This window comes from Cetorhinus maximus, chromosome 3 (genome assembly GCF_964194155.1).
Source record: "Cetorhinus maximus chromosome 3, sCetMax3.hap1.1, whole genome shotgun sequence".
Lineage (NCBI taxonomy): Eukaryota > Metazoa > Chordata > Chondrichthyes > Lamniformes > Cetorhinidae > Cetorhinus > Cetorhinus maximus.
In genome coordinates, this window is record NC_135881.1 from 103,051,401 (window position 1) to 103,065,711 (window position 14,311).

At 42.9% G+C, this 14,311-nt stretch overlaps 1 protein-coding gene across 5 annotated transcripts in view; it reads right to left on the minus strand.

The window, feature by feature from the left end:
- The window catches only part of dync1i1a (dynein cytoplasmic 1 intermediate chain 1a), a 326,943-nt gene extending 313,644 nt beyond the window's left edge, over positions 1–13,299 (minus strand). For 2 of the 5 annotated variants that reach the window (XM_078538780.1, XM_078538775.1), the window contains exon 1: positions 13,254–13,299. Coding sequence is in view for 2 of the 5 variants with exons in the window: in XM_078538777.1 (XP_078394903.1) it covers positions 3,490–3,503 (14 nt within the window). In the remaining 3 variants the exon portion in view is untranslated. Of the gene's footprint in view, positions 1–3,489; positions 3,642–13,129 lie in introns of all 5 variants that reach the window. The other 3 variants (XM_078538777.1, XM_078538778.1, XM_078538779.1) reach the window with 3 other exon arrangements.
- Between the last annotated feature and the right edge of the window lie 1,012 nt (positions 13,300–14,311).

Below are 14,311 nucleotides of genomic sequence, written 5' to 3' on the forward strand. Positions count from 1 at the left end.
TGTTTGGAACAGCAAAACCCTTTGATCTTTCTGTTCTCTTATGCAGGCCAACTAGGAGAGGATTTTTTTTCAGCATTCTTTCATGAGCTGTGGGCATCATTGGCAAGGCCAGCACTTGTTACCTATCCCTATTTGCTCTTGAACTGAGTGGCTTGCTCAGTCATTTCAGAGGACAGTTAAGAATCAACATGTAGACCAGGCTAGGTAAGGTCGGTAGATTTCCTTCCCTAAAGGACATTAGTGAACCAGATGGGTTTTTAATGACAATTAATGATAGTTTCATGGTCACCATTACTAAGACAAGCTTTCAATTCCAGATTTATTCAATTGAATTTAAATTCCACCAGCTGCCGTGGTGGGATTTGAACCCATGTCTCCAGAGCATTAGCCTGGGCCTCTGGATTATTAGTCCAATGACATTACCACTACCCCATCATCTCCCATCTCCAGGGTTACAGTGCTGACCTCTGAGGGAGAGGAGGGGGGATTCTGAGAGGATCCATCATCACATCATCCCTCTGCACCCTTCACCAGCTCAGATAATTTCAATCATAGGCATTTGTTCATGCTTAAGATATGGGGTCACAACCTGACGAGAGCACCATACTAGCACTTGACCAGCTATCGAAGGACATCACAGTGAAAGCCACTGACAGAGCACTTTGCTCTGAAAGCCAGACTGATGACAAGCCCCAAGCTGATGGCATGCCTTTGGAGTCGTTCAGGCGGCAGAGACTGGAAATTCAGCATGAGGTGCATGAGGATCTAGTGGAAATTCCAGAGGGTATCCATGTCCTGGCTTGGATAATGGAGGACATTCGCAACTTTTGAAATTGTGAACTGTACACAAAGGTCTAGGTCATTAATATATATCAGAAAGATCAGGAGCCCTACCACCAACCCCTAAGGAACTCCATTATAATCCTTCCTCCAGCCCAAAATACAACCATTAACCAATAGTTACATGTTACTTAGCCAATCTTGTATCCATGCTGTACCGTCTCTTTTCTTCTTTGAGCTCTAACTTTGCTTACAAGTCTGTTGTGCGGCACTTTATCAAATGTTTTTTTGGAAGTCCACTTATACCATATCAACAGCCCTCTCTATTACCTCATCAAAAAACACAAGTTAGTTCAACATGATTTTGCCTTAACAAATTAGTGCTGTTTTTGCTTAATTAACCCGCATTTGCTCAAATAACTAAATTTTGTCCCGAATTATTGCTGCTACTTTTTGGAGTTTCTCTCGGGTGTTCCTGCAGTGGACAAGTTCTTTTCAGCCCCTCTGCCAGTGGCAACTTAAGTTACTGCAAAAAGACAAGCTCCTGCAACCTGTGCAGAAGGTCCTCTGCATGTTGAGACCCGCCAGGCCTCAGGCAGCCACAGGACAGCTCCCAGGCCACTAAGCAGCAAAGTCATCAGCCTTCCTTCATCAGAAAAGTATGATCAAACAAAGTCAACATGGTTTTACAAAAGGGAAACTGTGTTTGACAAATTTGAGTTTTTTGAGGATGTAATTAGGAGGGTGGATAAAGAAGAACCAGTAGATATAGTATACTTGAATTTCCAGAAGGCATTTGATAAGGTGCCACACAAGGTATGGGCACATGGAGTTGGGAGTAATATATTAGCATAGGCAGAGGACTGATCCACAGATAGGGAGTAAGTACGGATAAGTGGGGCATTTTTTAAATTGGCTGGCCGTGGCTAGTGGAGCGTCACAATTTTTTTAAAAACTGTATACCATTGCCACCTGGTTTACTGTCCGCCACCAGTAAAATCTGGACCTGGCGTGATGTTGGAACACCATGCCAACCCCCCCAGTCCCCTCCGCCCACCTAATTTCCAACCTCTCCCCACAAACCTCCCAACACACACCAACCACCCTCCACCACTGACGTGCAGCGGCAGCAGTGTACACCATCTACAAGAGGCACTGCAGGAACTCACCGAGGCTTCTTTGACAGCACCTTCCAAACCCACGACCACTACCACCCTCAAAGGGCTATGAGGAAAGTACAGGGAGGCAAAATTACTTGGAAAGCTATATCAAAGAGCCAGCATAGGTACAATAGGCCAAATGGGCACCTTCGATGTCGTATAATTCTATGAACCTAACCATCACCCCTCGACATTCAATGGCATTACCACTGAATCCGCCACTACCAACATCCTGGGGGTTACCATCGACCAGACTCCTCAAAGCCGATCCACCATCTACAAGGCACAAATCAGGGTGTGATGGAATACTCTCCACTTGTCTGGATGAGTACAGCTCCAACAACACTCATGAAGCTTAACACCATCCAGGACAAAGTAGCCCCAATTAATTGGCACCCCATCCACAAATTTTCACTCCCTCCACCACTGACGTGCAGCAGCAGCAGTGTGTACCATCTACAAGAGGCAAAGCAGGAACTCACCAAGGCTTCTTTGACAGCACCTTCCAAACCCACGACCACTACCACCTAGGAGGACAAGGGCAGCATATACATGGGAACACCACCACCTGGAAGTTCCCTCCAAGGCCTCACCATCCTGACTTGGAAATATATCGCCGTTCCTTCACTGTCGCTGGGTCAAAATCCTGGAACCCCCTCCCCAACAGTGCTGTGGGTGTACCTACACCAAATGGACTGCAGTGGTTCAAGATGGCAGATCACCATCTTCAAGGGCAATTAGGGTTGGGTAATGCACGCTAGCCAACGATTCCCACATCTCATGAACGAATAAAAAAGATTCTAGGTATATAATCAAAAGATGTTGTTTTCTATAGCACCACATGCCCTTCTGCCTGGAGCTGAAGTTGGAAATTTGCCAGCTGAAAGTAGATATTCAGCTACTGTGGACACACAGGGAGATAGAGATACACCACGGGAATACCCCTCAACTCAACCAAATTCACAACAAACAAATGCAAGACATGAAGAGTCGAGGGAAAGAAACGTCAGAAATGGAAAAAAGATTTAATTTATTCAGCAAGTTGCTTAATTTAGATATTTAATTATTCAAGTTCTGAAATACCTCCAATGGGATCAGGTTGATTTTTGTTTGCATTCAGGCCGGTCAAAGGGAAATATTTATTCAGCACTTTGATAGTGATTTTGAACAGAAAGACAAGAATGGGTCAGCTAGACTTGGGTCATGACAAGTGGTGATTTCTTCAGATGTTGGGTGATTAATGGACAGAGTTAAATGAGTCCTCAGACTCTGTTACACAACAACTACATATATAGCATTTTTATAATCTTGTAAATAACAGGAAAAAATAAGGTGCGAAGAACAAATTCTTAAACTTATCCACAAAAGGCAAAAAGTTCTAACATCAGCAAATGCTAAAAATTCCATCAAGACAGTAGAGTAAATAAAAAGTCATCACTGTGAATGCAAGAAAGACAAGGTTCACCTTAAGCAAGTTATACAAGGTAACAGTATTACAAATATTCACTACATACTTTACAATTTCAATAAGATTATGTAATATTTTTACCCCAAGCCAGTCATCGTTTTTTTTTAATTGATTCATGGAATATGGGCATCACGGGCAAGGCCAGCATTTACTGTCCATTCCTAATTAGATGCGAGAAGGCAGTGTTGAGCCATCTTCTTGAGCTCCTGTATTTCAGTAAATGTGTTGTAGTGCTATGATGAGCAAAACATCGTGACATTACAATGGATAATTAATACTGTTAAATGAGTCTTCAGGCTGTAACACAATGATAGCCATGAAACAGCAACATCTAAAATCACCGAGTCCAAAAACAACAACATAAGGTAAAATATTTAGCTCAGCAGGCAGGCGTGCATCCCGACATCATCACGCACTTGTGCAATATTTCAGTCAGTGAGCACGCTGGAGTCTGCAGCACGCCCGCCAAAGGCCATTAATAAGTCAATAAAAAGAAGTTTTTTCGCTGCCCATCCAACCTTATAGTTGGTGGGCAGGCGAAAAGGCCAAGCAGCCTTTGCACTTTTTTGGAAACCACATCCACAGGCGGGATGAGGTTTCCAAAAACCAAATAAAAATCAAATTTAATTTTTCATTATTAACACGTCCCTGCTCATGTGACAAAGTCACACAAGCGGGTACATGTTTCATTACTTTTTGTTTAAAATATATTTTTTTCATACATCTTCATCTCCCCGAGGCAGCTCTCTTCCAGAGTGAATTCCAGATTCCAGAGATGCGGGGCTTGCCTTATGAGGAGAGATTAAGCAGTTTAGGCCTATACTCGCTACAGTTTAGAAGGATGAGAGGAGATTGAGGTATATAAGATGCTAAAGGGGATAGACAAAGTAGACATGGAGCAGATGTTTCCCCTTGTGGGGCATTCTAGAATGAGAGGCCATAGTTTTAGGCTAAGGGGTGGTAGATTTAAATCAGAGATGAGGAGGAATTGCTTTTCTCAAAGGGTCGCGAATCTGTGGAATTCACTACCTCAGAGTGCAGTGGATGCCGGGACGCTGAATAAATTTAAGGAGGAGGTAGACAGATTTTTAATTAGTAACGGGTTGAAAGGTTATGGGGATAGGGCGGGAAATTGGAGTTGAGGCCGAAATGAGATCAGCCATGATCGTATTGAATGGCGGGGCAGGCTCGAGGGGCTGAATTGCCTACTCCTGCTCCTAGTTCTTATGTTCATGTTCTCAGGGAGATTATGTAGTGCGCTCGCCCGGCTTGCACTCTTCGCCCCCGCCCACTCAGGCAGCGCTCAGCACTGCCACTCGCGTTTCACGCTGGCCGGGCCATAATTGGCCCACCAGCGTGAAATTGCCTTCCGGCCCCGATCAAGGCCGGCAGTCGGCTTCCCGACTGCCCCCACCCGCCCCCACACCAAGGGCAAAATTCTGCCCATAGTGTAGACACTAATTGGTTGATGGTTGCCTGGTTTATCCTTCTCCCATTGCTCTCCAAACCAATAACAACTGCTTATATTTGTACATAATAAAACATCCCAAGGCACTTCACAGGAGCATTATTAAACAAAGTACAACACCAAGCCACAAAAGGAAATATTAGGTCAGATGACCAAACGTTTGGTCAAAGAGTTTTAACAAGTGTTTTAAATGATGAAAGCGAGATAGAAAGGTGGAGACATATTCCAGAGCTTAGGGCATGAAGGCCAGGCCACCAAGGTGGAGCAATTAAAATTGGGGATGCTCCAGAGGGCAGAATTCGAGGAACACAGATACCCGGGGTTTGTGGGGCTAGAGGAGATTACAGAGATAATGAAGGGCAAGGCCATGGAGGGATTTGTAAAGAAGGATGGGAATTTAAAAATAAGCAAATTGTGCAATGATTTTTAAAAAAAGACTGAAAATTTTTGACTAGGTCCTATCTTCTAACTTTTCAACATCCAAAGATGCATTACATTAGTGTCCAGTGGCTTACCACCTTAAGTTGAATGTTTGTCAATATTGAAAACGTCATCAGTTACAAAGTAGAGGGGCTCAATAAACAGGTCATGGCTTGTCAACTATTGACTTTGCTTCAATGAAAATAAAGCACAGGCTGTCTACCCACTGAATTCTGCAGCTGTTCTGCTCATTCCCTTCTTTTAGATAAAGATTTAATCAGTTTGCGCTTTGGAATGTTATGAACAAAAGGAATATCACTGGCTATATACTTTCGTCAGAAAACAAAGCAGTAAGTGCCATAAACACATCACTGAGCTGTTGGGTATTTGAAATGCTTACAGAATACTGGGAACATATCTGGTGTGCATTCATCAGCCTTTAATTAAGATTTCCAGTATTTACTGTTGTTCTCTTCCTGCCAAAAACAAGTTGAATGGACCCAAGCTTAGCTTTTTTTTAATTCATTCATGGGGATGTGGGCTTTGCTGGCTGGGCCAGCATTTATTGCCCAACCCCAGTTGCCCTTGAGAAGGTGCTGGTGAGCTACCTTCTTGAACCGCTACCGTCCATGTAGTGTTGGTACACCCAGTGCTGTTAGGAAGGGAATACCAGGATTTTGACCCAGCAACAGTGAAGGAACTGCGATATATTTCCAAGTCAGGATGGTGAGTGACTTGGAGGGGAACTTCCAGGTGGTGGTGTTCCCATTTATCTGCTGCCCTTGTCCTTCTATATGGTAGCGGTTGTGGGTTTGGTAGGTCCTGTCTATGGAGCATTGGTGAATTCCCACAGTGCATCTTGTAGATGATGCACAGTAGCAGCAGTGTGTATCGGTGGTGGAGGGAGTGAATGTTTGTGGATGTGCCAATCAAGCAGACTGCATTGTCCTAGACGGTGTCAAGCTTCTTGAGTGTTGTAGGAGCTGCACTCATCCAGGCAAGTGGAGAGTATTCCATCACATTCTTGACTTGTGCCTTGTAGATGGAGGACAGGCTTTGGTGAGTCAGGAAGTGAGTTACTCATCACAGGATTCCTAGCCCCTAATCTGGTCCTGTGGCCACAGTATTTATATGGCTAGTTCAGTTCAGTTTCTGGTCAATGGTAACCTCCAGGATGTTAATAGTGGGGGATTCAGTGATGATAATGCCATTAAATGTTAAGCGGCGACGGTTAGAATCTTTGTTGGAGATGGTCATTGCCTTGCACTTGTGGGGCACGAATGCTACTGGCCACTTGTCAGCCCAAGCCTGGATATAGTCCAGGGCTTGCTGCATTTTGACATGGACTGCTTCAGTATCTGAGGACTCACAACTGATGCTGAACATTGTGCAATCGTCAACGAACATCCCTACTTCTGACCTTAATGATGGAAGGAAAGTCATTGATGAAGCAGTTGAAGATGGTTGAGCTGAGGACGCTAGCCTGAGGAGCTCCTGCAGTGATGTCTTGGAGCTGAGATGACTGACCTCCAGCAACCACAACCATCTTCCTTTGTGCTAGGTATGACTCCAACCAGTGGAGAGTTCCCCCCCAGCCCTCTGATTACCATTGACTCCAGTTTTGCTAGGGCTCCTTGATGCCACACTGTCAAATGCGGCCTTGATGTCAAGGGCAGTCACTCTCACCTCACGACAGGAGTCCACTCTTTTGTCCATGTTTGAACCAAGGCTGTAATGGGGTCAGGAGCTGAGTAGCCCTGGCAGAACCCAAACTGGGTGTCAGTGAGCAGGTTATTGCTAAGCAAGTGTCGCTTGATAGCACTGTTGATGACCCCTTCCATTACTTTACTGATGATGGAGCGGTAATTGGCCGGGGTGGATTTGTCCTGCTTTTTGTGTACAGGTCATACCTGGGCAATTTTCCACATAGTCGGGTAGATGCCAGTGCTGTAGCTGTACTGGAACAGCTGACTAGGCAAGTTCTGGAGCACAAGTCTTCAGTATTATTGCAAGAATGTTGTCAGGGCCCATAGCCTTTGCAATATCCAGTGCCTTCAGCTGTTTCTTGATATCACGTGGAGAGAGTTGAATTGGCTGAAGACTGGCATCTACGATGCTGGGAGACTCTGGATGAGGCCGAGATGGATCATCCATTCAGCATTTCTGGCCAAAGATTGTAGCAAATGCTTCAGCCTTATCTTTTGCACTAATGTTCTGGGCTCCTCTATCATTGAGAATGGGGATATTTGTGGAGCCTCCTCCTCCAGTGAGTTGTTTAATTGTCCACCACCATTCTGGGCTGATGTGGCAGGACTGCAGAGCTTAGATCTGATCCGTTGGTTGTGGGATCGCTTAGCTCTATCGTTTGCTACTTATGCTGTTTGGCACGCTAGTCCTGTTGTAGCTTCACCAGGCTGACACCTCATTTTTAGGTATGCCCAGTACTGCTCCAGGCATGCCCTCCTGTACTCTACATTGAAGCAGGTTTGATCCCCTGGTTTGATGGTAATGGTAGAGTGGGGGATCTGCCGGGCCATGAGGTTACAGACTGTGTTCGAGTACGATTTTGCTGCTGTGGATGGCCCACAGTGCCTCATGGAAGCCCAGTCTAGAGTTGCTCGATCTGTTCGAAATCTTTCCCATTTAGCACGGTGGTAGCGCCACATAACACGATGGAGGGTATCCTCAATGTGACAACTGGGCAGTTGTCACTCCTACCAATACTGTCATGGACAGATGCATCTGCGACAGGCAGGTTGGTGAGGATGAGTTCAAGTATGTTTTTCCCTCTTCTTGGTTGCCTCACCACCTGCCACAGACCCAGTCTAGCAGCTATGTCATTTGGTCAGTAGTGGTGCTACTGAGCCACTCTTGGAGTTGGACATTGAAGTCCCCCACCCAGTGTACATTCTGCGCCCTTGCCACCCTCAGTGCTTCCTCCAAGTGGTGTTCAACATGGAGGAGCACTGATTCATCAGCTGAGGGAGGGCAATACATGATAATCAGGAGGTTTCCTTGCGCATGTTTGACCTAATACATATATATAGTAATCTTCTGTGGCATAGCACACAGTATGTTAGAGGACAGAGTATATGTCTCTCTCCTCCCCACCCCTCATCTTCATGTTCCTGTCTGCTTTTGCCCACCTTCTGTTCTACTTTTCTTTTCCTTCTTTCATTTTGAGTGAAAGGGAGTAGCTAGGATAGCATTATGTACAGGGAAGGGAGCCATCACCAAAACTGGCTTGGTGGTTGCAGTTTTACTCAGGATCAAGCCCTCATTCCAAGGCTTGAAGCACAAATTTCATGCAGTACCAAAGGAGTGCTGAACTGGCAGAGGTGCTGACCTTCAGATGAGACTTTAATCCAAGTATCTGATTGTAAATTCAAGTAGACTTAAAAATCCTGTAGATCTATTCAAGGAAGAACAGGGGAGTTCTCCTGGTGATCTGATTATCATTTATCCCTGAACCAATACCACCCAATCAGATTAACTGATCATTTCCCTTGCTGTTGTTTCTGAGATGTTACTCTGTTCTAATTCTCAGAAGTACTTTAGCTAATCTGGATGACTCAACATGAACAAGAGTTTTTTTTTCACAAATCATTTTTTTGTTACTGTTGATCAGAAGAAATGACTGGCCTGTAAAGAAAACATTAAAGCTGCATGAACCCACTTTGATTTAAAGCAAGCCACTTAATTGAAAATATATTTAAATTTATCTTTGTTGAAAATGGACAAAAAAATAACTAACTTCAAAACTTGACACCTTAATATTGGATATGGAGATTTCAGTTATTGAGAAAAAAAAATGTATGAAGAGTTTTCAAAAAGCATCATGACCATTGTTTGTGGACATGGGACAGTGGATATTATAATGGTACTTAGTGGGAAGAGTCTGTAATTACACAGGAATGCACTAGCATGAGGCTTTTTCATTTTAAACAGGAACATAAAAATTTCTTACAGAGAAAGGTGACAAAAATATAACAATGTGGGGCAATAGGGTGCAATGTTTTGGGCATATGAGTTCCTTACAGACCTAGAATTTTTTATATATTGTATTAGTCAATTTCCTATGGAATTGCACATGGTCCCAAGACTAAGTATGCTTCACTTGAAGGCTAGAGTTAAAAAGCAGGAAATAAGTGGACGAGTTCCAATTATAAATATGTTCTTAGGAATTTGTGAGAATTGATAAGATGCACAAAGTATAAGGCTTGCACACTTCAATTGAAAACTCCACATCTACGTACCCACTGTGTAGAAAATAATAGCTGCTTTTTACAGTGGGAACATATCAACCTCTATTTTCACAATCTGGCCACTGGGTTTACAAAAGAAATCATTCAAAATGCTTCTTGAAATGTCACCATTCCACCCAGAACTGAAACTTCTCTCCATAGTAAAGGTTTAAACAAAATAAATTCAAAAAATTAAGCATTTCATACCATGATTAAATTTGTCCACTGAACTGTCTCATGTCTTTTCACGATCTCATCCAAGTTTTTAAATTAAACTTGAAAGCCTCAGCCTGACAACTTTGAGCTGTTATCATTGCCCAAAGTTGTGAATATAAAAGCTACATTTGAATTTTGAAATCTGAAACAGAAATATAGAAACTGTGAAGGCTACCTATTTCCCAGGGTACATCAGTCCCTGTCAACTATACTAATGTGAATCCACTCTCACATGATGTAGTTGAAGCAGATGGCATTGACACATTTAAGGGAAGGTCTGATGGAAGAAGGAAAGAGGGATTCATAAACATTGTGGGAAGAGGTTCGCATGTAGTATAAGCAACAAAATAGACTAATTGTGCTGAATGGTCCATTTCTGTACAGTCCATTCCACATAGTCCTGCTACTCATAGCACTTTTTACTCAGTGTTGCCATGCAGGGCAATTTTCAAAAGCTTTATTTAAAAGAAAATATAAATTTTATTTCAGAGGTCGCAAGAAACATTAGAAAGTAATACTGCTCTGATCGTCTGCTGTAGTTTGTGTTCTCCAAACCTTAAATTGGATTAAGCTCAACAGAGTGTGACCTAGTGAGATTTTTTCCTCATTCTAATTTTATTTTATTTTAAAGTTATATTTTGAAAACAAGCAAACTCTAGTGGGAAACAGACAGAACAAGTGGAAAGGAAGGCAGTGGCAGCTTCTGACCACCCACACTTGGGGAAAAAGTGAGTGGGTTGAGGGTTAAGAGTGAATGAGTGATAACTAAGCAAGAGGGAGGTGTGGACAAAGGAGGATAACGAAGTGCTAGTGGACACAATAGAAGCAAGTGGATAGAAGAAACATAAGCAATTAGGAGAGTGAGCTGTTGAAGACTATTTCCCCTAAAACCCCCACCTCAAATGTAGCCTGTGGCAAAGGAAAGCTCTACTCTCACCACACAATGCCATGCCACTCATCCTTGCCCATTAAAAAAAAAAGAAACTGGTGATAGCAAGAAGCAAAATAGAAGAGAAAGTCAGAAGAGAAAAAAAACAACAAAAAGACAGACTGGTAACAGTGACCATGTTCCCCAATGTACAACATTACAGGTGATCAACTAATAACCAATTAGAAATTCAATATCTACATCCCTTGACTTACTGTTGCCACATCTTTGCACCAATGTTTTCCCTATTATAAAAGTTATTAAGTCCACAATTTTAATGTTTTGCTTATGTAAACTTATCATACTGTATTTCTATAATTTAGCCACTGGGCAGCTTTAAAACAAACTGCTTCTCCGAGCTCAGGTGCCATCGTAGATTTTCTCAGTGATTTCTCCGAGCAACAAATTTGCATGAAAATTTTTAATTTTCCTTTTGCTGCTTTCATTTTTATTCATCAAGATATTTCGCATTGCCCTACGGGTATTTGTTATGCTAGAAGACTTTGGCTTTGCCACAATCCAAACCTTCAGGCTTGTTATCTGCTGTCTCTAATAGCTAATCACATCCCTTTCTTGGTCACCGCAGCTTGTTCTGTGAGCAACTCTCCCAATCGTTTCTACTACCCCAAATCCTACGGGCACTTGTGAGGTGCTCCCTTGGAACCAGTATTCACATCCTTGTGTTTGCCCATTAACTGCACTAAGAGCACTGATTCAAGCCCCATTCTGCTGATTTCCTGATCTCTGGAGTCATAACAAATTGTTGTGGTCTGATGGGGTGGGGGGGGGGGGGGGGGGGGGGGAGAGAGAGTGGTAGAAAGGAGGAGGAAAAGTCATTTCCTTATTGCTAATGCATACCTTCTAGCAACCAACCATTCAGCAGTATTGTTAGAAGCCTGACATTACATTAACTGCCTGGCCTCTTGATCAATGGAGGGATATTACATATAATCTGATAGCAGGCAGCTTGTGGGTAGAAAAAAATGCATTCATACTTTCACAAAAAAAGTAAGGAAACAGAAGCATTTGAATTCCCTGAGACCCCAAAGATCTGTCTATCCCAATCTTAATTGTATTCAACGATGGAGGATCCACGACCCTCAACCTTTTTGAGTGAAAAAGTTTCCCCTCATCTCAGTCCTAAATGATTACCCCTTATCCTAAGAATATGCCCCTTTGTTTTAGATTCCCCAACCAGTGGAAACAATCTCTCTGCATCTACCCTATCAAGCCCCTTCAGAATCTTTCTTATTTCAATGAGATGGTTTCTCATTCTTCTAAACTCCAGAGAATATGGCCCCAATTTACTCAACCTCTCAATTGTACAAACTACTAACCAACATTAAACCAAAGCCCCATCTGCTCTCGCAAGTGGAAGTAAAAGATCCCATGGCAATATTTCAAAGAAAAGCAAGGGAGTTATTCTAGGTGTTCTGGCCAATATTTGTCCTTCAAATAACTTTACAAAAACAGATTATCTGGCCATTTCGACACTGCTGTTTGTAGTAACTTTCTATGCGCAAATTGGTTGCTGCGTTTCCTACAACAGCAACTAAACTTCAAAAATTCTTTGTGGGCTGTAAGGTGTTTTGAGGTGTCCTGTGGTCTCTTTAAAAGAATTCAGGTTTATCAAATACAATCTTCCTTTCTAAAATCCATGTTGGCAGTTTCAAATAATGTTACTTCCTCTGGATATTTAATCTTTAAACAGTTCCAACATTAAACTAAATGTTCTCTAATAAATCAGGCAAGTTGTGTCTCCCTCTGAAAATGGGCATTACATTGGTCATTCGATCTGGCACACACCTACATTGAAAAAAAATACATCTTGGGACAAACATACATACGAACATACGAATTAGGAGGAGTAGGCCATTGACATCTTTGAGCTTGCTCCGCTGTTCAATAAAATCATGGCTGATCTGATTGTAACCTCAACCCCACATTCCTGCCTACCCCGGTAAGCTTTCGCCCCTTTGTTAATCAAGAATCTATCTAGCTCTGCCTTAAAAACATTCAAAGGCTCTACTTCCACTGCCTTTTGAGGAAGAGAGTTCCAAAGACTCACCACCCTCATAGAAAAAAATACAAAGGAGTTTAATTGCAATTTGGGAAGCTTCCCCCACCCTCTCACCCCACCCCGTATTCCATTTCAAAATGTTAAATTAATAGGTAACGATGCAGGATCAATACAACACTGAAGGCGTCAAGTGCTACACAGACAGCAATGTGGATGATGCAGAAGGACCATACCGCAACGCACAGCACAAGGCCAACAACCCGTGTTTCCTTAAACACTATCGCTGATGCCGATTTCCAAAGTAGAGAGGGTGTTTTTTCACCCCAGCAAGACAGGCGAAGGGACAATAAAATGAATTAGCAGCAAAGGCTAGGGATGGATAAGAAAAATCACGATGATACAGCAAGATTCAATGATTACCTCACCTATATCACGCCAACTCAATTAAAAACAGATGTGTTGAACTAAGAGTATTTTCCTGTTGAAGTGATGTTGAAATAAATGAACTGAGAATGATGTACAAGTAGAGAGATACAGTCAGACACTTACAGCGATCTCTCCTCCGTCTGTCAGCAGCCACCGAACGCGCATGGGCACTATATTCCAATGATGCAAGATGTATCTTTCCTGGGGCCATTCTGCGCCTGCGCGCCCTATCCCATTGTTGGGGAGCCGCAGCCGTCAATCAATCAGGTGGGAGCTTGTGCTGTCCTGAGAAAAATTTCGAGAGTGCAAGCCACCAATTGATGAGATTCCCAATCCTGACCCGTGCACTTGCCTGGTTTTATAGGCGAGAAAGAACGTTCCAGTTCATTTGTGGCGAAAATCGGTTTCATTGTGTGCTTGGTAATGAGCCCAGTTTTGAATCTGGAATATTCGGAGAGTCAAGAGTCAAGAGAGTCTGCTTTCTGGTTAGTTTTCAGAGAATGAACAGAAATAAAAATTGCATTCTGGTTTATAGCATGCCAGAAGGCACCTTAAGCTCGTCTGTTTTCACAAGAACACAGACAATTTACTATAGTTTTGTACATCCGCATTTCCACATGGAGAATGTTGTATTATAAAGGTTGTTCTGCATGGTTTCAACTTGGCAGCCACTGTCTTCTCCTAACGAGGACCAGATGCATCAATTACCAAGAGTGCTTCTCAATCAGAGTGACACACCTACCTTCCAGCCAATTCAACACAATGTGCTCTTCAACAACAACTTGCATTTATATGCCACTTTTCACATAGTAAAACATCCCAATTAAGGATTTCACAGCAGTGTTGTCAAACAAAATTTGTTATTGAGCCATAGGAGGGGGTATTAGGGCAGATGACCAAAAGCTTGGTCAAAGAGGTGGGGTTTAAGGAACAACTTAAAGAATGAAAGAATGGTAGTTTAGGAAGGGAATTCCAGAGCCTCGGGCCTTGGCAGCTGAATGCATGACGGCCAATGGTTCAGAATTAAAATAAGGGATGTGCAAGAGGAGGAGGATTGGAGGAGCATAGATATTTTGGAGGGCTGAAGGAGGTTATAGAGATAGAGACGGGAAAGGCCATAGAGGGATTTGGAAACAAGGATGAGAATTTTAAAATTGAGGCATTGCTTAGCCAAGAGCTAA